The sequence below is a fragment of the Typha angustifolia genome, chromosome 15 (genome assembly GCF_048772165.1).
Source record: "Typha angustifolia cultivar Huaian chromosome 15, ASM4877216v1, whole genome shotgun sequence".
Classification (NCBI taxonomy): Eukaryota; Viridiplantae; Streptophyta; class Magnoliopsida; order Poales; family Typhaceae; genus Typha; species Typha angustifolia.
In genome coordinates this window covers 17513687-17536593 of record NC_133253.1, presented here as the reverse complement: position 1 = coordinate 17536593, position 22907 = coordinate 17513687, and the positions used below count along the sequence as shown (strand labels likewise).

At 36.4% G+C, this 22907-nt stretch overlaps 4 protein-coding genes across 4 annotated transcripts; 2 read left to right on the top strand and 2 right to left on the bottom strand.

Annotated features, from left to right (window-relative positions):
- Nucleotides 1-2611: 2611 nt before the first annotated feature.
- LOC140779931 (SNF1-related protein kinase regulatory subunit gamma-like PV42a) lies at nucleotides 2612-5689 on the bottom strand. Its single transcript, XM_073125276.1, has 3 exons — nucleotides 4967-5689; nucleotides 4378-4717; nucleotides 2612-3560 (listed from the first exon to the last, which is right to left on the bottom strand). Exons 1-3 carry the CDS (start codon nucleotides 5566-5568, stop codon nucleotides 3183-3185), a joined length of 1320 nt encoding a protein of 439 aa, XP_072981377.1. The 5' UTR covers nucleotides 5569-5689; the 3' UTR covers nucleotides 2612-3182.
- A 518-nt stretch (nucleotides 5690-6207) lies between these two features.
- Nucleotides 6208-10517, bottom strand: LOC140779558 (BRAP2 RING ZnF UBP domain-containing protein 1). The gene is made up of 12 exons (XM_073124678.1): nucleotides 10224-10517; nucleotides 10019-10134; nucleotides 9819-9927; nucleotides 9618-9732; nucleotides 9139-9236; nucleotides 8295-8401; nucleotides 7918-8167; nucleotides 7739-7792; nucleotides 7404-7547; nucleotides 7213-7277; nucleotides 6774-6828; nucleotides 6208-6699 (listed from the first exon to the last, which is right to left on the bottom strand). Exons 1-12 carry the CDS (start codon nucleotides 10503-10505, stop codon nucleotides 6541-6543), a joined length of 1554 nt encoding a protein of 517 aa, XP_072980779.1. The 5' UTR covers nucleotides 10506-10517; the 3' UTR covers nucleotides 6208-6540.
- A 5573-nt stretch (nucleotides 10518-16090) lies between these two features.
- LOC140779209 (auxin-responsive protein IAA9-like) lies at nucleotides 16091-17290 on the top strand. The gene is made up of 4 exons (XM_073124202.1): nucleotides 16091-16360; nucleotides 16471-16697; nucleotides 16787-16892; nucleotides 16975-17290. Exons 1-4 carry the CDS (start codon nucleotides 16215-16217, stop codon nucleotides 17015-17017), a joined length of 522 nt encoding a protein of 173 aa, XP_072980303.1. The 5' UTR covers nucleotides 16091-16214; the 3' UTR covers nucleotides 17018-17290.
- A 2413-nt stretch (nucleotides 17291-19703) lies between these two features.
- On the top strand, nucleotides 19704-22711 carry LOC140779915 (PTI1-like tyrosine-protein kinase At3g15890). The gene is made up of 4 exons (XM_073125251.1): nucleotides 19704-19930; nucleotides 20076-20226; nucleotides 21398-21660; nucleotides 21751-22711. The coding sequence occupies exons 1-4, from the start codon at nucleotides 19896-19898 to the stop codon at nucleotides 22409-22411; spliced, it is 1110 nt and encodes a 369-aa protein (XP_072981352.1). The 5' UTR covers nucleotides 19704-19895; the 3' UTR covers nucleotides 22412-22711.
- Nucleotides 22712-22907: the final 196 nt, after the last annotated feature.

Genomic DNA, 22907 nt, shown 5'->3' with positions numbered 1-22907 from the left:
GAATCGTTTTAAGTCATTGCAATACCGAGTTGCTCATTCAAGTCAACCGCTCCACTAAGCTATTATTTTATTAACTAAGTTGAGTCATTAGTTAAACTACTAAATATATTTCTATATAATAATTATTTGAGATTGGAGTTAATTCATATCTTCTTTGGTCCTAGAAAATAGAATAAATAATTGTTGAAACCTCCTCAAGCCCAAATTCATAAAACTCAGCCCAAAAAGCCAACAGAGGTGATGGCATTAATAAGCTTCAACTGGACTAGCACTCTAGCGGTTCACCAATTGCAACGTTGTTTTCAGGATCCGGATCGGATATCAGTAAGTCATATTCGAAAACCAATAGTGAACTTAATTGCCATATCCACTAGTGATATAATTACTGAAATACACAGAATATATATATATATATATATATATATATGCAAGCTAGATTAGATATTCATATAAAGTATTAAAAAAATCATTATATATCAATATTTTCATAATATTTTAACTAAAGAATATGTGAATATTGATTAAGATATTATCATTCAGTTCATATTCATGTCCACATATATTATCCTGATATGAATACGAATTTAGATATCAAGTCAGATATAAATTTTTTAAACTATATCTAGAAAACTCGGATGCGATCATTTTGACTAGTTTTCACCCCTAGTTACAACCGATGTGATCATACTTGTTTTTACTCGAGATATGCACACTGATTAATAACTATAGGTACACTTCATCATCACTATAGCCCGGTGAATGAGTTTAATTCTCTCCATAGATATTTGGCTTGAGATTTATTTTTTCACTAAAATGTTATATGCATATTACTTGGACACCATTTTGGCTCAATTATTTGACATATATATCAAGAACATTCTATCTTACTCATGTAAAGATTGTTCAATAAGTAATATTTGGGTTACCATTCTTTATCCAATTACGTTGGATGATTTTACGTCCAAGTCTTGTATTATCTATAAGGTAGTGCTCTATGTTACTGTGTGCTCTCTTTTCCCTTTTTCTCACTCGTCCTAATTCTCCTTCTTCTGCTCCCACCGTTGCAAGGTTTCTCCTCTTGACTACGTCGTCTCCTCCTCCCCCTTATCTGTCTCTCATCGTTGTTGTTGTCATCATCAAAGTAGTCGTCAGACCTAATTTATCCTTTCCTTTTTTCCCCTTTTATATTTGTTGTTGTCCGGCGTAGGATTTTGTAATGGTGTGCTTCAAAAATAATCAAGAACCACAAGAGCCTTGTGTATATTTTTATGCATAATTTGGGTTTGCTACAATATGTTTTTCATGTTGTTGATGTTCCAAAATAGTGAGATTTGTTCAAACTATATCTCTTTTTTTTTTCTTTTCCAATCTATATAGATGAAATATAAAGATATCCACGAGGCTTCTGATGTGTGAACCAACTTAACTAAGCCTTTGGAATTGGACGTGAGAATTGTAACAAGGATAACGAACTGGGTGGGTCTGAAAGGAATCAAAACGTTACCACCACCACCACAGACTTAAAAGCTAGACTTTGATATTATTTTGTGGGCAGGAGGGAGGGAAAAAAGAAAAAAGAAAGCGTGCGGGTTTAAAATAACAACCATTGGAAGACAGAAGAAGAAGTAGAAGAAGAAGAAGACATCTTGCTTCACACTTGCAACCATTCTTTCTTATGGAGGAAACTTAGAATCTCTCCCCACCACACCACTCCCCAATTCCATCCCTTATCATCATCTACTTAAGAAGATTCCAAAGTCCACACGCATTTTGGTGTGGGATAGGACTGATAAAGATGAGTCAATCAGATACGTGTCCAAGTTCAATTGGCTTGATGGCTTGCAACTTCTTGAACAAGTTGTGGGTGATGTTGAGCACTAATTTGTGTGTACATGAGTTAACAAGTCACTATATTTACAACATGGGATATAAGTCTAATAGAGTTTGCTTTACTTTTTAATTGGCATACAAAAGTCTAGGCTGATTGATTTGATATTTATGCGATTAATTAGTCCACATCGTATCTAAGCACCATGTAATCGAACATAATTAGCATGTCGAACTGAATTATAAGCTATGGTTGGGGCGGTGGTATATTGAATCATCTAGTGGTTGCTTTCAATTAGGTAGACGTATAAAAAAGAATAATACGTAGAAAATTCCAATTTTGATTTATAGAGAATCTGAGGGTAAGAATGATACATCAAAGATATAAATCGAATATAATTAGATATTTGTGGACCAATGAAAAATAAATATACTAAACAAATGAAAGTATAAAACTCTCTGTTTTATGAGCAAAAGAGGAGCTTATTACCGAAAGAGAGAGATTTAGAGGCAGTGGAACTTTCCACCTCTCTCGAAAGAATGGCTTCAGGTGGTGCCTTGGTGATCAAGCCCCCCAAGAGTGAAGGAAACAAGAAGGAAGTTGGAACAAAGCCGTCGGCTTCGCCGAAGGGAGGCGGCGGCCAGTGCCTCTGCTCGCCGACGACGCACCAGGGCTCGTTCCGATGCCGGTTTCATCGCTCGGTCTCGTCGACGTTCCGGCGTTCAAAGTCTATGCCATCCAAGTCCACTGCACCAGTTGTTACGAAGCCCCTAGAGACTGCTTAGGACTAGAATTTAAGCACTTCGCCTTGCTTTGTGTTCTTCTAGTCTTATTTTTACGTACTGCTGAGGAACTTTTCAAGCATGTCCTTTGTCTGCATACTTGTGTATTTGCCTCTATAAAGGGGAGCTTGTGAATAGACCCACTTAAGAGTATTCTTCTTCTTCTCTCTGCATCTATTATTAGGTGGATCATGTAACGATCACAACATACTGCTCATACGTAGTTTCTCTTTGATTCCACAAGGAGACTTTTTTCCTTCACTGTTTAGAAATTATAGCCATATCTATTCCCAAAAAAAGAGAAGATTTTGCAGCAGATTCTTTTAATATTTGATCAAAGTGATCGAAGCTCGCTGTTAATTTATTCCTTTTCCCTGTCAAAAAGATCACTGTTCTCTGTTGTTAGAATACAAACTATTAGAACAGTCATTAGCAGACTAAAAGTTTAGCTAAAAAGGAAACATAGACAAGATATCCACAACATGAAGGAGTTCAACAAACGTGAAAAATCTCAAATTTACATGATCATCCTCCTAATATTTACAGAAATGAGCATCAAGATCAAGTGCACATCAAGACGATTCCTGAGGAACCATATTCTGCAACTCATTGTCCAGCATCAAGGCTGATTCCCGGATGACTCGAAGAATATCGGTGAGGGCGATGAGGCCCAAGAGCAACCCCTGGTGATCAACAACCCACACCCTGTGCACATGGTTCGCCACGGCCTTCTCAATAACCACAGATAGGCTGGTCTCCTTGAAGCATGTCACAAGCTTCTTCTCTCGAGGGTTTGTATAGCCGCTGCCAACGGAATCCTCGCTGGCCCTCTCTAGCACCATGTCTTTGAACTCTGTGACACTGAAGGAGAGCCATGATTGCAATAGAGCAATAGGGCATCCCCGTAAATCCGTTGCGGAGAATGTCTCTACTAGCTTCTTTCCTTTGCCCTGCAACACAAGAAGGATAAGAACAAGCTAATCTGCAGAACAGGGCATCAATCAGTTCAAGACTGTTCCTTTGTTCCTATAGTTCTGGATTGAAACCTTCAATTATGTTTCACTCAATTTTTTTCTTATATCATCAAAAGTATATATATATAACATTAAGATGCCAGCAGATTAGATGCAAAAGAGCTTCTCTTTTTCGAGAGAATAGGTGCTAAAGAGATTTATCTAAATTCTAGTGGCATACTGAATTAATTCTTCAATGAGAAGAATAAACGTGGCTAGACCTTTTATATAAATATAACAAAGCTATAGGACCTACTAAAATGGAGTCAAGGAAGGCAAAATGAGTAACTCAATTAGAATTAGCCGTTGAAATTCACTGCCAGATATACAGAAATCATTACAGTTAGAACATAGGAAGACAACTGTAATATAAAGTGAACTAGGAGCTGATCGCATATCATGTCCTATGAGCCAAATAGTAGAGCATATGCGGTATGCCCACATACTGCACTTGTACTACTCAAACAAAATTTGACTAGCATCAGAAGATCAAGATGAGGAGGGCTCATATTTCTGTTCTAATAAATTCTAATCAAAGAATGATCTCATACCATAGAGAATGTTAGAATATAAAAATATAAAAACCACCATTTTCTAATATTTAAGCTTTAGAGTATAGTTAGCAAGTTAACAGAGGAAAATAAAAAGGCCAGACAGTGACGTGAAGAATTATCTTATGATGTTGATAACAATATAAAATTTCTATCAATTAAAACAAGAGAAGGAAAATATACAAAATAAAATATCAACTCACATCTAGGAGCAGTTGACCATCTTCAGGAGCTTCAACAACAGGAACTGCATTTAAGGAAGCAGCTCTCATGAACTTGATGACTTCTATAACCTTGGTATACTTGGTCACAGCAAATACATTCTCATTGATCGCTCCCAACTCCTGGACGCTATATGGTATGATGTCCTTCAGCTCATGACTGTTTTCCCTCAAGAAACTCAAAACATCCATCTGGGTGAGCATTCTATAACCAGGTGAAGCCTCAACAAGTTCGACAGCGATCACATGATCTGCTTGGCTTTCAACTGGAACCAATGCGCGGTGCACTCCTTTGCTAAATGCTTCCATACAATCCAAAATGCTGCAGATAGAACAATCTCACGTTTTTTACATGTAAAAGGATAAGAAACTCATCATGTAAAATTTCAGTATATTCGTTAAAAAGATTTGTTCTTAGTCTTCCGCATTTGCTCTGTTCAATCAAGTCCTCAAATTTTAACGGGGAAAAACTACAGTTAGCACCAGATGTATCTCTTGGACATTTTTTTTAACGAGCATCTAACCTGCTTCTACAATGATATCAAAAAGGAAAAGGGAAGGATCGAAACACCTGGTTTGGGGATTCAATGTCCACAAGCTGAGCCCTTCCAGGGAATGCCCAATGACCGAGGAAACCGGCACCGCCATCCTCGCGTCCAAATCCACGTCCTCCTTCTCCTTGGCTTCCTCCACGCCCTTCTCCTCCGCAATATGGACGAGGACGTCGAGCATGGTGAGCATGCCGATGTAGTGCTTGCGGACGGCGCCGGTGGCGGGGTCGGACTCGAGGATCATGGACCCGCCAGCCCCGATCCAGTGGCCGGGAGGGGCGGCAACGGGGACGGCGACGACGTGGTTGGCGAGGAGGGCGTTGACGGCGTGGGCGAGGGAGGCGGTGTAGGGCACTTCGACGAGGCGGCGCTTGTCACGGATCAGGTCGCGGATCCGACGATCGCGGAGCCAGCCGCAAGGGCCGTGGCGAGTCTTCTTGGCTCCTCCTCCTCCTCCTCCTCCTCTTGCGGTGTTCTGTGGTGTCTCCATTTCTTCTTCTTCTTCTTCTTCTTCTTGGCGTGGGACGGAGCGATGCAAGTGTCGTGGCAGTAGTAGGGAAAGGTTCGAAAGGATGGGGATGAGGGAGAAGAGTGGGGTACGTGGCGGAAGAAGTAGCAGCATGGCTTGGAACTTGGGATGCTCTGATGACCGACGCCCATCGGTTGGCTTCGCGTGGCAGCTTTTGCAATAGTAATCTGTGGATTGATGTAAATACTGGCGGTGAATCTCTGGAGAAGTCCAGTGATGACAGAGCACAGTTTTGTTTCTTTGTTTATTTTTGACGAAAAGGACAGTTTTGTGGATTAGGCCGTAAGAGATAAGCTCAAGGAGATTCACTGGAGACTCCAGTGATAACAAGCACCATAAATCCATAATATATAAGTCAGGATTCCCCTGTGAAATAAAAAATAATAAGGCTACTATGGTATAAGCTTTCTTATAAACAATCATTTATATTTATACTAGTGTAATATAACGCACTTCTCTCTTATTATTTTACTCCAAAAGTATCACTCCAAGTAACTATTATTTCAATCACTTACTATTCTTTCTTTTCTCTTCTTCTTCTTATCCATTTGTTATAAAAGTTATTTTTAAAATATTTTAATTTTACATTACATTAAATATAATTATTATATACTAGACTAATTTATAATTAAATATTAGAATAACTTTTATCCGTATAGCTCTCTTATACAAAGTATAAGAAATTAGAGTAACTATATTAGTATTGGCCAACAAGGTATATTAAATTTGTACTACAAAGTTCTTCAAGCAGTCCAATTCGAAGTATTTTCATTAGCTTGGGATAAATTCACAATGTATACGCGTGCAAAAAACATAGAGTATTTTGTTAGTACAGTGAGAGCACGTCAAATAGAAAGATGGTCACGACTTACAACCTTACTATTTGTTACCAGACCCTCACCACATTGAAACATTTGAACATTCTAGTTTGGATAATTGCAACAGTAACCTCTTCAGACTTCTATTGTGGTCAGCCCAATAGCTGAATTTGTTTAGCAAAGGCAGCCATTTTGATCTAACTATGCACAGATGGTAACTTTCCTGCCCAGAGATGGTATGTATCTTTCAGTTTCTTCTCTTGTTCGTCTTTGAGGTTCTTCTGCTCTTCGGAGTAACAGGCTGCGGTGATGGAACTGGAAGCAGCGTACCATCTCGGATATCATCAGCGTCTGCCATCTTATCAATTGCCTTCTGTGCCTCGATCCACACAGTGAAATCTCTTATCTGCAGATAACAGGACAAAAGGTGCAAGAATTAGCCAAACTGTTGTATGTTTATTTAAGAAAGATTCTAGATACCTGTTCTTCCAGATCATTAATCATTTCGTCCTTCTGTTTCAATGTTGCTCTCTCCCTACAGATAACACACATAAGAACAGGGCAAAAGTTTTGTCCAAAAAAGAAAACACGAGCACAGATAAGAATTCATATTTGAGGTGATAGAAATTAGAAATAGTTGTTTTGAGGAAAAAAATAAGTGAAAAAGCACGACTGACCAAAGATCCAAATAACCTAATGGGCAAATTAAACCATCATTTATAAAGTAAATGACTTCCCCCATTTCTAGGTTATGCCGTTCACAGTGGGACAGTAATTCCGAAGAAAATTTTAACAAATTTATATCAAACCAACACTGGTTAGCTTACTTGTGTATTGCTAATGTCATATCATAAATCCACCTTTTGGCACGAATCTTAGTAAGCTATAAACATTTATAATTACAGAGGAAAAGGCATACCTCTCCTCAACTTCCTTGAGCTTTTCACGCCAAATATTCTGACTCCTCATAAGATTGTCATTTATCTGAGAAAAAAACAAAAACATTCTATATGAGGGAAATGTACAAAAACAAATAATCACAAGCAGTGAAGAAACAGTCAATCATCTGCAAGCTCAAAAAAAAGGCCTGATCAAACAAATTGAGCTTACTTCTGCAACTTCTTTTTTCTTCTTGGTTACATTATCAAGCTTAAGCTGGATATCTTGCAGTTTCATGTTAACAGCTTTGTCCACAGCTTCAGAAATGCACTTTACCCTTTTCTCTTTTGCCTCCAGAAGTAGGCCTTCATAATACTGTAAATTTAACCAAAGTTATGCTAAGTTAAATTCAGAATAACAACATTTGCTACTTAGGTTAAATTCAAGTTTCATAACTTTATCATCAAGTTTAGTTCAAATATAAGAATAAGATATAGAAGACAAAGTTACAGATGCTTGCTGAAACAAGGTAAAACACAATAAAATCGAAGAGAACATAATTATACCTCTCTTTGATTTTCAAGTTGGCTTGCAAGCAGGTGGTTGTACTCATCAAAAATCTATTGCAATATTCACATATAATTAATAAAAGAAACTAAAGAAGTGACACAAAGTAAGAAAATGAAACATGTGTACAAATAATTTCATCAATGGTATCTAAAAGGAAGACTTCGCAAACTCTTACTGCCTCGACTTTGCTGCTCATTAAAGCTCCATTGATTCCCGAGTCATCACAGAACATGCAACTTACACACTTGTCACCAACAACTCTACATTTTGATCGCAACTTGACTAGCTTGTCATCACTTTTGGATTGATTCAGTCGATGAACATAACTATCACCAACATAGTCCCAGACCCGCTGTGTTTCCAGATCAAGGGAATAGCAATGCTGAGTATCTTTCCAATGTCTAATGGCATGACCTTCTTTATATCTACAATAAAATATTTCCATGATGCTTGTTAGAGCAGCTAGTAAATGTCATAAAAATAACAGCAATTAAAAGGACTAAAGTATATAGGTATCCATAATTGATCATGTATACGAGACTATCAGTATACCTTCCACATCCAACAAAACCACAAATCACACAGATCCAGAGATTTTCAGAAGTATCACAAATTGAGCATGTTGGTTTGTCAGCATGCCTCTGACAGAATAGGCAAACCTGAAACGAGAAATGTAAATACAACCTGTTATAAGTCGTTGGGACTCATGATATGCAACTAAAAAGGTAAACAAACCATCCATGATAGATTCTGATTAACAGGTCCCAAATTCATATTTTCATACTAAAGATAGAAGAAACATAACTCATGACCAAAACTGAATCTGATAAGGTATTCTGAAAATGTCTACCCTACCTTCTCTGACTGTGATCATGTCTCATGCAACTCAAAAAATCTATTCCATGATAAATCAACAAAACTTTGGATATTTACTCTCTTTATATACAAGTGTTAAAGAGTGTTGGTTGCCTCTTTCTACATCATATTGCAAGCATATATTAATTATATAATATAAAGAATCAACAAGTATCAGATAATAACTAATGATGAATGCCTTTCCTTCTACTGAAATCACTTCAGTCTAGCAAATTTTGGATGATAATCTTATCACTACACTTGTCCTTCTACTCATATGCAATATAAAGTATAAGCATTAACTCAGTTCTTTTTCTATAGTTTTTCACACCATACAGTTATCTGAACAATCTTATAAGGAAAACATAAATGTCCAGATGACTCTTCTTTTCTCAACCTAAACATCCTAAAGTCATGTGAACAGCGAGAATAAGAATTTGTAATAATGATGTGAGACAGCAACGATAACATTAAAATGAAAATTCTCTTGTGTAATACCCATAAACAAATGGTACTCAATAATTCCAAAGGAAGCAATTACCGGGCAAGATGAATTCACCCATTCTGAAACACATGAGCATTGAAATGAATGGTCGCAAGTAGTAGCAAGGATCCCACTGATGTCTTGGTCCAATCTCTCTAAACCATTACATGTAGAAAAAGAGGAAGAAAATATAAATCAGTTGTACAAGAAATTACTTTGACCCAAAATAGGAGTGAATGTGCCAGCCATATAAATTATCCTGGAATCAATATGATAGCAACAGAACAGATTCTTCAGAAATATGTGGATATTATACATACTAAATAGACAGGACAAGCAGATAAGATTGTAAGAACTTAAAATAGCAACTTAGATTTGTCTATATTCTGTGGAACAGAAATGTAAATTTCTCATTGCTTTCAGAAATTAGGGTGATATAGTCTTGAACTGCCACTGATATTCAGAAAATCGTCTCAGTAAAATTGAGGATGGTATAACTCCTAGCTAGCAATTAAAACTGAAGTGAGAAGGTTCACCGATACAAACAGGACATGTGGGCAGCTCGGTGGATCCAGCCGGTGGAGTAGCCGCAATATCTGTAGACCCAGTATACTCCACCGAGGCTAAAAAGAGGACATGACAAACCTCTCCCTGCAATGCCAAACAAGCACATCCACATCAATAGCAAGACGTAACAAATCAACACAGACAAGTCACCCTAATACTATAGTTGAAACCTCAGAAGAAGAGAATCGCCAGCCATTGAGATCAAGATAGAACCCATCGGCACTCTTTTGATTATCGAACTCAACCAGCACACTATACCTGTCCTCCATCCCATCATTCCTGTAATCCCATCATCAAATTCTCTCCAATACAACAATTACCAATTGGATATCGCTATTTCCTATAAAACTTCGAAGTTTAGCAAACTTACCTAACGACGCGGATCTCCGAAGACCTGTCCACATAGGGCCCGCAGAACCGAACGAAATCCTCCGGCGAGAGACGGCTAGGAACAGCGAGGACGAAGAGAAGCGTGCCACGCCCAGGCTTCAAAAACAAGAATAACACCTCAAATCAGAAGAAACACAAGAATTTCGCGAACGGAAAAAGAGGAAACCAAGAAGGAGTTATTTTACGGGGAGAAGGGAGCCCGGCTGGGGATTGGAGGAAGAAGACGAGGAGGAAGAGGTGAAAGGGGGAGAAGAGTTGCGATAAAGATGGACGATGCCGCGAATGAGTTGGATCGTAGGGTTAGGGTTCCGGGATGCGGCGGCGCTGCTACTTCCAGCGACTTCGAGGGGTTCTCCGGCGGCGCGTTCGACATCGGGGGCGACGTGATGGGTGGCACTGATGTGGCTGCTGCTTCTTTCTTCTTCCGGGAGAGGGGAGTCGACGGAGTGGATTCGGAGGCTGAACATTTTCGAGGTGGTTTCTGCAAAATGTCTCATAAACATTCTGCCTATAGCTGTGTTCAATACCGGACAAGAACTTTTGGATCAAGCTTAGCCCGGCCCAGGAAATAGGCCCAATACTTAGGCTCTAATTGATGGAGTGAATCCAAAGCCTCGTTGAGGTTTATTTTGTTCATATATACATAGCTATGGCTAGAAAGATATCTCTTATCAAACACCAAAGAAAAAAAGAAAAAGAAAAAGAAAATCCTAGAATATATATATATATATATATATATCTGGCCTCTTGGAATGCGCTTCTCCAAAATCTCCAAAATATCTTAAACTATACGATATAAAAATTATTAATTTCTAACAATCTAAGATTTTAGAGTAATTACTGAGGTAACATAGTATCATAATACAGTTTCTAAGTTCGAATCATGTCTAATTTATTTGTCATTTAAAAAAAAATAAAACCTTTGTCTATTTAAATCGAATCTACTTTTTAAGCTTATTGAAAAATTTCAGCACAAAAGTGATTAAAGAGTGCTAGAATATAATGTATAAAAACTATTTTTATTAATAGTTTATATCTTTTATGTTTATTAATTGTAGAGACTAATCATGCTTGGCATTGTTTAGCAAACCCAGGCTCACGATTTCTCTTTTGGCATTGTTCTAGACACCTAATCTTTTAGATATTTTGTATAGGAACAAGCTGAATATCTCCCTAGATACTTGATATCTTTCTTGCTCCCTTTTTGAGATAATATAATTGCTTTTCTATAATAAAAAAATATAGTTTAGTTAAGTAAATATCCTCTACGATTATACATTTTAATAACTACACGAGTTAAAAAGATAATAGTTAATTTAGTAGTTAAATAGGTACTAACTAATATTGGATAACTATATGTTAGGAAAAAAATGGGTATTACATATTAAAACCAGATTAGTAGGCACTTTTCTCATAAAAATTTAACAAACTAAAAGTTATTTTAATTAGTATTATGTGTTAGTACTTCATCCATCAACTAAAGGGTGGGTGTAAATTATCATCAAATTTCAAAGTAATTTTACTATTATCCTCTATTTTAATATAAATGTCACATCATATTAAATATAATAATTACATGACTGTACCGGTTTATAACTAAATGCAAAAACTTTCTTATGGAAAATTTAATAAATTAGTATAACTACATTAGTTTAGGAGTTATTCTACAATCAAATCAAAATCAAAAGCCATGATAAGTCTTCTCATGAATAGTAGACAGACCCCTTATTCATGTGAGTTCATAAATATCTAGGAGTAACACTAACTCTCATGTTTATCTTCTCCACAAAAGAAACATTACAAATTAGCAAAAGATTGCTAACAGCTCTCCTATGAATCCATTATCCACGAATAGCTTATTATATGGAGTTATAAATAAGTTAGGTGCTTATGTTTAGGCTCTGTTTAAGATTAATCCTGAGCCAAATATTTTATTTATGATTAGCTCTATTTAAATTTATTGGGTCAAACTCAGACTCAGCTCGAATTTAATTTGGAATAACAAAGCCTAGCATGAGCAAAGCTAAAGCTGCATGTTTATTGCTAAAGCTGCCTGTTTATTTTGACAGTCTGTTGACTAGGCCTTAAAAACAAGAACCACCCTCGTACGTAGCTCTTTTTCTGACATTCTTCCAACTTCAACAGCCAACATTAAAGACTCTGCCGACCAGCTAAGGTGTTCGACAAAAAGATTCGGCTCTTTGCTCCTTCCACTGCAAGCATACAAGTATAGAACTTGCAGCTAGCTAAGGCATGCACATAACCTACACATGAAGCTTCCATCCAAAGCCTTTCTATTTTACTTGATATATATATTCTAAACCGCACTCATGACACTATCTTAAATGTAGATAAATACGTATAGAATTCTGCCACAATTTTAAATTGTAAACCCAAGATACGTCTCTGGCTCTAAAATCATACGAACTCTAAATAATATCTGCGTGCATGCTTGCATGCATGCATGAATCCTCGCCGACGACGGAATTATAATTGTTAATAACTCCTAAGAATCCACGTACCATGAACCACATAGAACGGTCTCCTGAAGCAAAGCCATGGGACCTCGACAGGTAGCTGTAATGGCTATTTAATATTTCTTCTAAAGTAGAAGGCATTGGCAGTGCCTTTTGTCTCTCTTACTCTTGGAAGCAAGTGTTTGAGAATTTATACATAGATTAATGTGATCCTGTACGTCAAGGGAAACACCCACGGGGACAAAGACAAACGCCATGCACGAGGAATTCGCTGTGCCCGAGGGAGTTGTTCCCTTCTACTAGATCTTATATCCTTTTTGTCTTTTAATCATGAAACTTATAGACTCTCTCTCTATATATGTATATATATATATGAGTAGTAACTAATTGGAAGATAATTAGAGATTGTTGGCAGAGGTAAATAGGATGGAATATTTGGGGCTTCGAGATCCTTTACTTTACTATGGGACTCTGACGGCCTTACTAGTGCCATGCTCATGGGATGCATCTCGAGGATAAAATAATCAAATGCTACCTACTCTTCTTAGGAAAAAAAGGAAAAAAAAAAGGATATATTTGAGTCATGTCATGTCGGATTATGACAAGGAGTCAAGATATAGGAGGACTAAATTGTAGTTGTAGAGGTATTTAATAATAACTATATCATCAAGTTTTTTCTACTGGAGGAAATCACTAGAGAGAATGCAGGATAATATAAAGAAGATGATAAGTAAATTATCGATATATCTTATTGCGAAAAGATATGGTATGATATTGTATTGAAGAACGGTGTACATCTCATCTAGACATACGATTCCAAATCAGATAATAAAGAAAAAATAACTAGGGCTTAACAAGGTTCCAACCAATGAATGGCCTCTAGATATTATGTCCGACAACAATTTAACCTGAAAAATTAAAAAGAAAAAAAAACTAGGGCTTAATTTAAGAACGCATCAGAGTTTTAAGCAATAAATTGATAATAATAATTAGTGGAATGATAATTTAAGATTAGTTATTTTAAATTATTTTTAGAAAATGTGTTTCGGTACGACCATACCAGCTCTACTTGATTAATAAATATAAGAATTATGAAATGGACGTACCCGACGTACCCAAGCCTATAGTTAACGTCAATAAAATTATTTAACTAATTAGTGATAGAATATATTTTTTATTACTTTTCTTATCGAAGTGGGCTCCTTACCTTGTGAAGATTATCCCGTGGCATAGTTACAACTAGTATTGCGACATCAAATAAGTAAAACTTCTATAATCTAGAAGAAGTGTAAAGGATACAGTGTCTTACCTTATAGAATTATCGCATCCACGTCATACAAGTGCATATGTTTTCTTATTGTTAGTAATGCATATTGTACATAACAATTTTATTTGATGTTTAGTAAGATTATACGTATTATGATTTCTATGCATATTTGTTGGGCATAATCATATATGATAGCATACAATACATAATAATGAAGTGTGTTTTATTATGCTTGTTGTGTTGTATAATATCTTGCCACTTGTACACGTGCACGATTATAAAGTATGTGACTTTTACATCTCGATAGTATCTAATACCTCTCCAACTAGAGTTAAGGGTGAGGAATATTATTATATTTCTATATTATGGCCCACATTTAAGATTTAAGTCTGTCAATCATAAACAATCAGACAACCATTTCGTTGGACAATAAGCGATTTACTGTCAATTAATGAGAGTCAAACCTTTTAGGGTGTTTAAGTTAGAAAATAAAGAGTAGAATAACGTAGACCTAACAATACCCAATGACGTAGGGTGAGGGCGTCCATGAGTGGCGACTCATAATTTATGCGTAGTGGTGCAATAATATGGAGCCGAATACTCAGATAATAGTATCAATATGCAATACTGACCTATGTGATTGATTTATGACTGAGATCTTTAGTTTGTGGTGGTAGACAATCGGTCATATTGTTCGCCAGATGATAAGCTAGCGATTCTACCGCTATGATCTATTCTCCTTTGTGGGTATTATATGGTCGAGTGTGAGTGTTAATGTTGCATATGAGCGTAGCTTTACATGAGCATGAGTTACATACTTGATGGTCCGAAGTGATGCTTCTTATGTGGTGTAGTGTTGACTTGGCTTATGGGCGAAGCTCGGTGTTAGCTCAAGTTTGAAGCTTGATAGTCCAGATTGATATATGTCGTGTTGTAGATTGCTAATGCATGTCTGCATTAGATGAATATGATGAGTAAGTGGTGAGAATGCTTTCATTTTGATCATAATGTGCGTATTCATATTTAACTACTATTACGTATTTACTTATATTACTTTTAAATTGTAGAAATATATATTTATTGGGCTTTATGCTCACCATCTTTGGTGAAATTTTTTTTATGTCAGTAGATGGCTTAGAGCCTGTGAAAGTTCTGACAAAGACTAGTTTTAATATTTTTTTATTATTTATTTATTCATGTAAATTAAGCTTGGTGGCTCGTAGCCCCTACTTGGGCATTAGGATCTTTTTATAGATATGTATTTTAGAACTTGTTGTGACCTTTGTTATTATAAGCTTATTTTTATCTATTTTATTTGTGAAAATGTGAGTTTTTTTATATATCATATTGAAACATTGATCAGCAGTTTACATGGTAACTATAAAAATTCTACCCATTTGACGGGCACATATATAATGGTTGGTGTTACATAAATCATCTAGTCTAAAGTTTCTCACGCATGCATGCCATAATTTTATAAGGTTTTAATCCAACCAGCTAATTAGTTTCTTTTAAGACTAAACATAAGTTAAGATAATAGGGATAGTCTTCTCTAATATATATATATATATATATATATGTCTGACAAATTACTAACCCTTTAAAAAAAAACAAATCATAATAAATTCGAATCTTACATACGTATGTGACAGTCCGACGTAGAATACCAACGAAATCAAACACATAAATCTTGACCACAAGCAGGTGAAACATAATCAGTGAGCCTCGGATTGAATCCTGGCCCCACTTGGATATTATTAATTTGCATGAGTTCAGATTCCCTCGGTCTCCGAGCCCAACGAATTAATCCACAAGATAGTGGAAACATACCCACATGACTCTACGACTGACTGGCTCAGAGAAGGAAATTACTAGAGAAGTAGCAGAGTTACTATCTCCCTCACTAATTTGCCTTTCAAAAACACCTTTTAGGTTTTTGTTTCATTATCATTTAAATCATGTCATGAATATTCGTCCTTAATGTCTTGTTTTGTCTGGAGAACACTATGAATTAATTTTCACCCAAACAGTTTTTATCATTTTTAATTACTCCTTATTTTGATTTTTAAAGTTCGGTTTTCTCTTATATCTTCTACTTTAACCTCAAAAAACGAACTTATTTATACAGTAATTGTTCATTAATAAACTAATAGCAGGACATATTTTAGTACAGAAATAAAGGAAGGGGACCGTGTCTGGGGGGCAAAAAAGTAGTGATTTGCCTCCCTAGGATTAAACCATGAACTTTACTCGCTGTTGGTTGTCTCCGAAAAGCCCAACACACTGTTCCCTTTGATACCCCTCTATTCCCTTACTCTCATGCCAATGCTCCTAGGCCTCCGCTACTACTTCTCTAATACCCATATATACATACACATATATAGCTTTACTTGGGCCATCGAATATTTGATACTAATAAAGGAAACAATACTATGGAGTTGGAGCTTGGACTGGCTTTACCCAATAACGACGCCTCGTCCCATCTGTGCAGGAAGAGAGGATCCGACGAGACCCCGGCGAAGACCACATTGCCTCTCTTTGTCAAGAATGTCGAAAGCGACGACGATAATTTCAACAGGTAAGCCGATGAGTAGGAGGAGGAGGAGGTCCTCATGGAGTGGAATACCGCTCGGTTTTACTTTGTCGTTAAGTGTTAACATTTGAGGATGGATTGATGTGGAATGGCAGTGAGAGCAGCGTCTTGGTGGGGTGGCCGCCGATCAAATTCGCGCGAAAGAGGTGCGAGAATTGGAACAACAATGGATTCAGGAATGATGTCAGTGGAGTGAATTATGTGAAGGTCAACATGAAAGGAGTAGCCATTGGGAGGAAGGTGGACCTCTCTCTTCACCACTCCTATGGAGCACTCTTCAACACACTGGCGCAGATGTTTCCGAACCTTGCGAAGCATCATGGTAGTTAATTAACCATCAAATTAAAATCACATCACATCACATCTATCTCCTCCCTCTTAAATTACTCATTCGGTCGCTTAATTACTCAGATGGAAAGATGATCAGCATGGACTCTGCTCACCACCACGATCAGTGTGTGATCACTTACGAAGATGCCGATGGAGATTGGATGATGGTTGGAGATGTGCCATGGGAGTAAGTTAAATTTCCATCAAGATCAATATCAACATCCATGAACGCATAGTCTTTATTTTTATTTGGTTCAATCATGTTGCAGAGCTTTCATCCGGTCAGTTAAGCGTCTCAAGATTCTTGGCTAAGAAAGAGGAGGAGGAGATCGAGAGCTCTTTTTTCTTCTTTTCTTTTCTTTTTTTTCTTTTTGTGATCAGTACTGTCTGTGTGTTTTAATAGATTATTAAATGTTTCTTATCTCTTCTTCCTGTTTTGAATGTTATCATGTCTATGGCCTAGACTTCAGTGTAAGGTTAATGTTCTCATAGTTGTACTTGTCTTTGCTAGCTTTTCCTGCTGTTGTTATCTTGAAAGTTAGTAATTTAGATGTATAAACAACACTTAATTAGTTATCAGCTTCCAAGAATAAAAGCTCTGCTACTGCTGCTTCTCTTGTCATTTACACCCTCACTAGGAAATGATCACCATCTTGTCAATGTTTAAACCTAGTCATGACTCTTATTGGTACTTGAAATAATTATTTTGTCACCTAATATTTGGGGAAGCACATTCTTTGAGATATTCTCATCACTCTATGCAATACTAATCCTCCCTAGTTTCATACCTATAATTATTTGAGCAATAAATAAATAAATATAACTTATTAAACATCTGGGCCAATAAACAACAAAAAGACCACCTCTTAAGCACCGGTGATGGCTATACTTCATATTTTTGATTAAAAGAAGAAGAAGAAGAGTTGTGTATCATTAACACATCAAAAAAATAAATAAAAATGAAGTACTTGAATTAGATGGTTGTTCAATATTTGGTTGTGATTCAGCTTTTATTGTATATGAAAAGATTCGTGTATGAATGGACAGGGTCCGGATATGAATCATGAAGTCAGATTCTTCTTAGATCTATTGGAATTTAATACAACTGATGGACTGATATAGAAGTTAATTACAAGCAGAGCATCTTTCATAATTAAATTATCATCTACCTGCTCCTTGGTTTGATTAGCTTTTAGCAATAGGGCTTGTTAAGTTACCACTTTAAACTTAAAAGCCCCCTGATAACTTTTAAACTCAAGATTCTTGAAAGTTTTGGTTGTGATATCATCATAATTTTACTAACTTAATAACTTAAGCCATTAGATGATGAATGTATAATATGCCTTAGAAAACTTGATCACCTTTGGAACTCCTATCACCTTTATCATGGGCCCATGATGACAAAGTCAAATTGATAATTGTCTTTGGAGTTGATGGATTTGTTTGCTACTTTTCATAGTATTCCTTTTTATATTGTTGTGCTCAATGTACTCAATGTATAATTAGTCTTCAATGGTCGACATTATTTGACCTTTTGTTTTTGTCACACCTAATCTCATCCTACTCCTAAGTTATATATATATATATATATATATTCATCTGTATGCTTGGAAACATTTAGAAGATCTAATTATGCAAGGCATATTTTACCCCACTACAGCCTAGAAAGCTGCATAAGGATGGAGACTACCCCAACTAGTTTTAATTTGGTTCTCCAATTGGTCTTCAACTCTAGGGTTCTTGATGTTTCTTTGGAGCTCATATAGTCCTTTATATAAGATATAACTAATCAACTCATTTTATATAAGATATAACTCTAAATGATAACATTCTATTTACTCTTAAACCTAAATCTAAATATATTCATACAAAACAATCCTCTTTAACCTGTCTTAAGTGTTTTATCTAAGAGCATTTTTATCTTTACATACTTAGATCATGCAATAGTGTAGGTCATTTTCTAGCAAAATGAAGTTACTAAACTACCCCTCCATGAATAATTGTGGGCCAAATAGGAACAGTCTTACAACTAGATTTTCTTTGCCATCTAACTTTCGTCCCATGTAAGCATTAGCGACTTGTCTTCTACTACACCATCCAATGATTTGGTAGGCGTACCAAAGATTAGAATAATTAAGGAGAGGTATCTACTTTTGGACATTTAGGTGCACCAATCACTTGCATAATAATTTGCAAATCAAATTAATATTCTTAATCTACCCAACTAAATAGTACTATTGCATACTAATTCTCTGGAAATATTGCATAGGGCCCCAATTATATATATATATATATATATATATATTTTCCATCTTAAGTTTAAAAGGGTAAGATTTACATTTTGAATTATATAAAATTAATAATTTTGTATAGTTATTGTGTAAGTTGTTAGTTATTGTTAGGTTTCTCAACAACAGACAGGTTCAACGAGTAAATTATAAACTTGTATACTTTGAGGGGTGTAATATGAGAGTATTTGAGTAGAATAGGTCTCCATAGAAAAATAGGTCTCCATAGAAATTTACATACTCAGAATTATCTCATTTTCGAACTTAATACTTAATAATTTTTTATTTATTTAGGAGATGTAGGCTAAACTATGCTAACGAGGTATTGTAGTTAGATGTGTCTATTATAACAGTAATATAAAGATTTTAGCAGTGTTTTAGCACAGATTTAAGTGCCGATAAGATTAGTGTTTTATATGTTAAATAAAACGTTTATTTATTTTATTTTTTTGTTATTCAAATAGACTAGGCCTAAGTAGTAGTAGTAGTAGTAGTAATAATAATAATAATAATAATAATAATAATAATAATAATAATAAATCGTAATATCACAGGAAACTTATTAGAGAAAGAAACGGCGTGAGTGAAAAGAGCGAGTTCCCGCGAGTGATCACAACCCAAAATACAATGATTGAGACAAAAATAAGAAGTAGAAAGCAAAAGGCCGCCACCGAAAGCTGTAAGCTGTTTGGTAAGCCGTTGCTTTTTCTTCTTCAATTTGCGTAATCTCTGTCTCTTTCTAATTTGCTCCGCCATCCTCTCTCTCTCTCTCTCTCTCTCTCTCTCTCTCTCTCTCGCTCTCCCTTCTTTTCCTTTTGAGATCAACAAGGAGACCCAAGAAACACGCATCCGGGGAAGACATCTCTATTTGAACTTTGAAGCATCACAAGCTTTCTTCTCAGATGGGTTTCAGCTCCTTCTTTTGCTGCGGAAATTGGTACGTTCTTCTGTTGGGCCTTCGTTATTCTGGGGAAAGAAGATATCTTGTGGTTGATTTTGGTTAGGGAGATGCGATTGTCGATCTTAGTTTGGGGTTCTTCTGATTGGTGTTGTGATAAAAAATGGTAACTTTGGTTATGTAGGAGTGATCAGGGGAGCAAGAACGCGACCAAGTGGAGGGTTTTCTCGCTAAAGGAGCTGCATTCGGCTACCAATAGCTTCAATTACGACAACAAGCTTGGCGAAGGGGGGTTCGGCAGTGTCTACTGGGGCCAACTCTGGGATGGCTCTCAGGTATCTTATCAATACTGTTCCATTGTTTCTTATCTCTTAGATTTGTTAAAGAATTTATTGGTGCTTTTGTGTCTCTCTCTTATTTGTAGTTGTCAAATGCTTATCAATTTGTTGTCCAACTAACTAGTGAGTTTGTGGAAGTAAGAATTGGGCATTATATGATGATTTGTTTTTTTAAGTAGTACTACTTACTCCAAGTTTGCTTACATCTCTTGACCAAGTTGACTTAAAGTGAATAAGTCCTATGACAGAATAGGTTATCTATTATGTAATTGGAAAATAAAGAGTTACTAATAAGGTTTTGAGCTGTCACTGGAACTCTGAAAGGAGTCTTTGTTCCTTTTCTGTCGGTGCTCTAGTAAGGCTTGCCATATTGGACCCTGCTGGATAGGTTCTAGTTATAGATAATGGCAAATTGCCTTTACAGCATAGAGCTAACTGGGTAAGATTATAGACAGCTTTCTTCTCTATATCATCGTTGGCAAAAGCTTTGCGAATGTGGACGCCCTTAATGTGGTATCGCTTACCGTACTCATAAGTTGGTGATGCCAATCATGGACTACCAGGCCGAACCTTGTATAACGATTATATTTTGTTGCAGATATGCACATAATAGATCACAATTAATTGAGGATATTATAATAATGCAACATGATAATGGATAGGTGCACATGCGTCGTCGTTGATTGCAATGAACCATGATAATGAATGATGGATCTTATGAACGCCAGCTGCTATTCTTATAGATCATAATTTCATCAACAAATATATGATTATATCAATTAAAGTAGAACTATGGAGTGTTAAAAAGAAGAATAGAGTTAGCTACATGGAAATTAGTAATCAGCTGTAAAATATTACTGTCATAACAAATCTGAAAGAACGAGCATGCAATTGCTTGAATTTCTATTCTTTTGAGCAAATTTAAAATATTAAGTGATAGAGAGGTTGTTTTCATGATCTTCCTTAGGTTGAACACATAAGTAAAATGCCAATCAACTCTCTTCCACCTCTTGGTGTAAATTAATAAGCCCTTGATCAAGTCAGTCACGAAGGCAATACAACATTTTTCTAAACTAGGTGCTTTTAGTAATTTTATCAATTACTGGTGCAGTAACTTTTGTTTCCTATTATCAGCAAATTTAATGTCAATGCTCTATCTTGGATGTAGATTGCTGTAAAAAGACTGAAAGTTTGGAGCAACAAGGCTGAACTAGAATTTGCCGTTGAGGTTGAGATTTTGGGAAGAGTAAGGCATAAGAACCTTCTGAGTCTTCGTGGATACTGTGCTGAGGGGCAGGAACGCCTCATAGTGTATGACTACATGCCCAATCTGAGCTTGCTCTCTCATCTTCGTGGCACGCACTCTGCAGAATGCCTTCTTGACTGGGGCAGGAGAATGTCTATTGCTATAGGATCAGCTGAGGGGATTGCGTAAGTAAATAAACTCATATATGCTATTTGCATTACTTGATACTATTATAGCATCACTTGTGTAATCTAATTGCTTTCATTGTTCTGCAGTTACCTTCACCACACAACGCCTCATATAATCCATAGGGACATAAAAACAAGTAATGTATTGCTAGACTCGGATTTTCAGGCGCGGGTCGCTGATTTTGGATTTGCAAAGCTTATTCCTGATGGTGCTACACATGTTACAACAAAGGCAAAAGGCACTCTTGGATATCTCGCACCAGAATATGCCATGTTTGGGAAAGCCTCTGAGAGTTGCGATGTCTATAGCTTTGGAATTCTCCTTCTAGAGCTTGCCAGTGGAAAAAGACCCATAGAAAAATCGAGTTCAACACAAAAGGTAGCGATCACCGATTGGGCTCTTCCTTTGGCAAGAGAGATAAGGTTCAATGAAATAGCTGACCCGAAGCTAAATGGTAATTACATCGAAGCAGAATTGAAGAGGTTAGTGCTTGTTGGACTAATTTGTGCACAGAGCAAGCCTGAAAAGAGACCATCAATGATTGACGTAGTGGGCTTGCTCAAAGGAGAGTCCAAGGAAAAGATATCAAATCTAGAAAATGATGAGATGTTTAGGGCAGAACCAGTTGTAAATTCTCCGGAAACAGCAGCTCCTCCAGATGAGAGTTCAGAAAATATAACAGACTCTACGGTTGATGCTAAACAGAGAAATGATTCATCGATTGAAGCAGCAATTCCTGTTAGTTAGTATGGCTGTATATATGAGAAAGTAAATTGTACACCTACAGGTCATCTAAGTCAAATCTATCATGAAGTGCTTGCAAATAGCTGTTTGGTTTGAATTGGAACAAGGAAAAAAAAAGGGTGGGTTGATTACAAAAACTCTGTTATTGCACAGGAATTGAGGAACATTATTGTTGTAATTATCTAGCATGAAGGGTGCCTTCCTTCTTGCAGGATGAATGTTCTGTATTGCTTGTGAACTTTGTGATTCCCAGCGAATGGGTATGGTATCTTGTACAAGGATTGTAGAGATGATTCTGTTGTAGTTAGTAGATTTGTTGCTTGTACTTCTTTTTGTTTTTTTTAATTCTTCTTATAGGTATATAACAATCCCGTAATATAACCCTCTGGAAAATGCCCAAAGGAGCACGCTAGTGGATTGTTATAGGTAAAAGGCTCCATGGATATATATTAATTTACTAACTGGTCATGTAAGCATTGATCTCAAAAGATGCTTGCTG

Bases quoted from the DNA above. Each gene is read 5' to 3' on its own strand.
- LOC140779931 (XM_073125276.1), bottom strand. From the start codon at position 5,568: ATGCTGCTACTTCTTCCGCCACGTACCCCACTCTTCTCCCTCATCCCC. The intron at 4,718-4,966 runs GTGTTTCGATCC...TTCTATCTGCAG, and splicing joins ACATTGAATCCCCAAACCAG to CATTTTGGATTGTATGGAAG. The intron at 3,561-4,377 runs GTGAGTTGATAT...CTTGTGTTGCAG, and splicing joins ATGGTCAACTGCTCCTAGAT to GGCAAAGGAAAGAAGCTAGT.
- LOC140779558 (XM_073124678.1), bottom strand. From the start codon at position 10,505: ATGTTCAGCCTCCGAATCCACTCCGTCGACTCCCCTCTCCCGGAAGAA. The intron at 8,168-8,294 runs GTATACTGATAG...ATTTTATTGTAG, and splicing joins GGTTTTGTTGGATGTGGAAG to ATATAAAGAAGGTCATGCCA. The intron at 6,700-6,773 runs GTATCTAGAATC...TGTTATCTGCAG, and splicing joins TTAATGATCTGGAAGAACAG to ATAAGAGATTTCACTGTGTG.
- LOC140779209 (XM_073124202.1), top strand. From the start codon at position 16,215: ATGGAGTTGGAGCTTGGACTGGCTTTACCCAATAACGACGCCTCGTCC. The intron at 16,361-16,470 runs GTAAGCCGATGA...GTGGAATGGCAG, and splicing joins GACGACGATAATTTCAACAG to TGAGAGCAGCGTCTTGGTGG. The intron at 16,893-16,974 runs GTAAGTTAAATT...ATCATGTTGCAG, and splicing joins GTTGGAGATGTGCCATGGGA to AGCTTTCATCCGGTCAGTTA.
- LOC140779915 (XM_073125251.1), top strand. From the start codon at position 19,896: ATGGGTTTCAGCTCCTTCTTTTGCTGCGGAAATTG. The intron at 19,931-20,075 runs GTACGTTCTTCT...TTGGTTATGTAG, and splicing joins TTCTTTTGCTGCGGAAATTG to GAGTGATCAGGGGAGCAAGA. The intron at 21,661-21,750 runs GTAAGTAAATAA...ATTGTTCTGCAG, and splicing joins GGATCAGCTGAGGGGATTGC to TTACCTTCACCACACAACGC.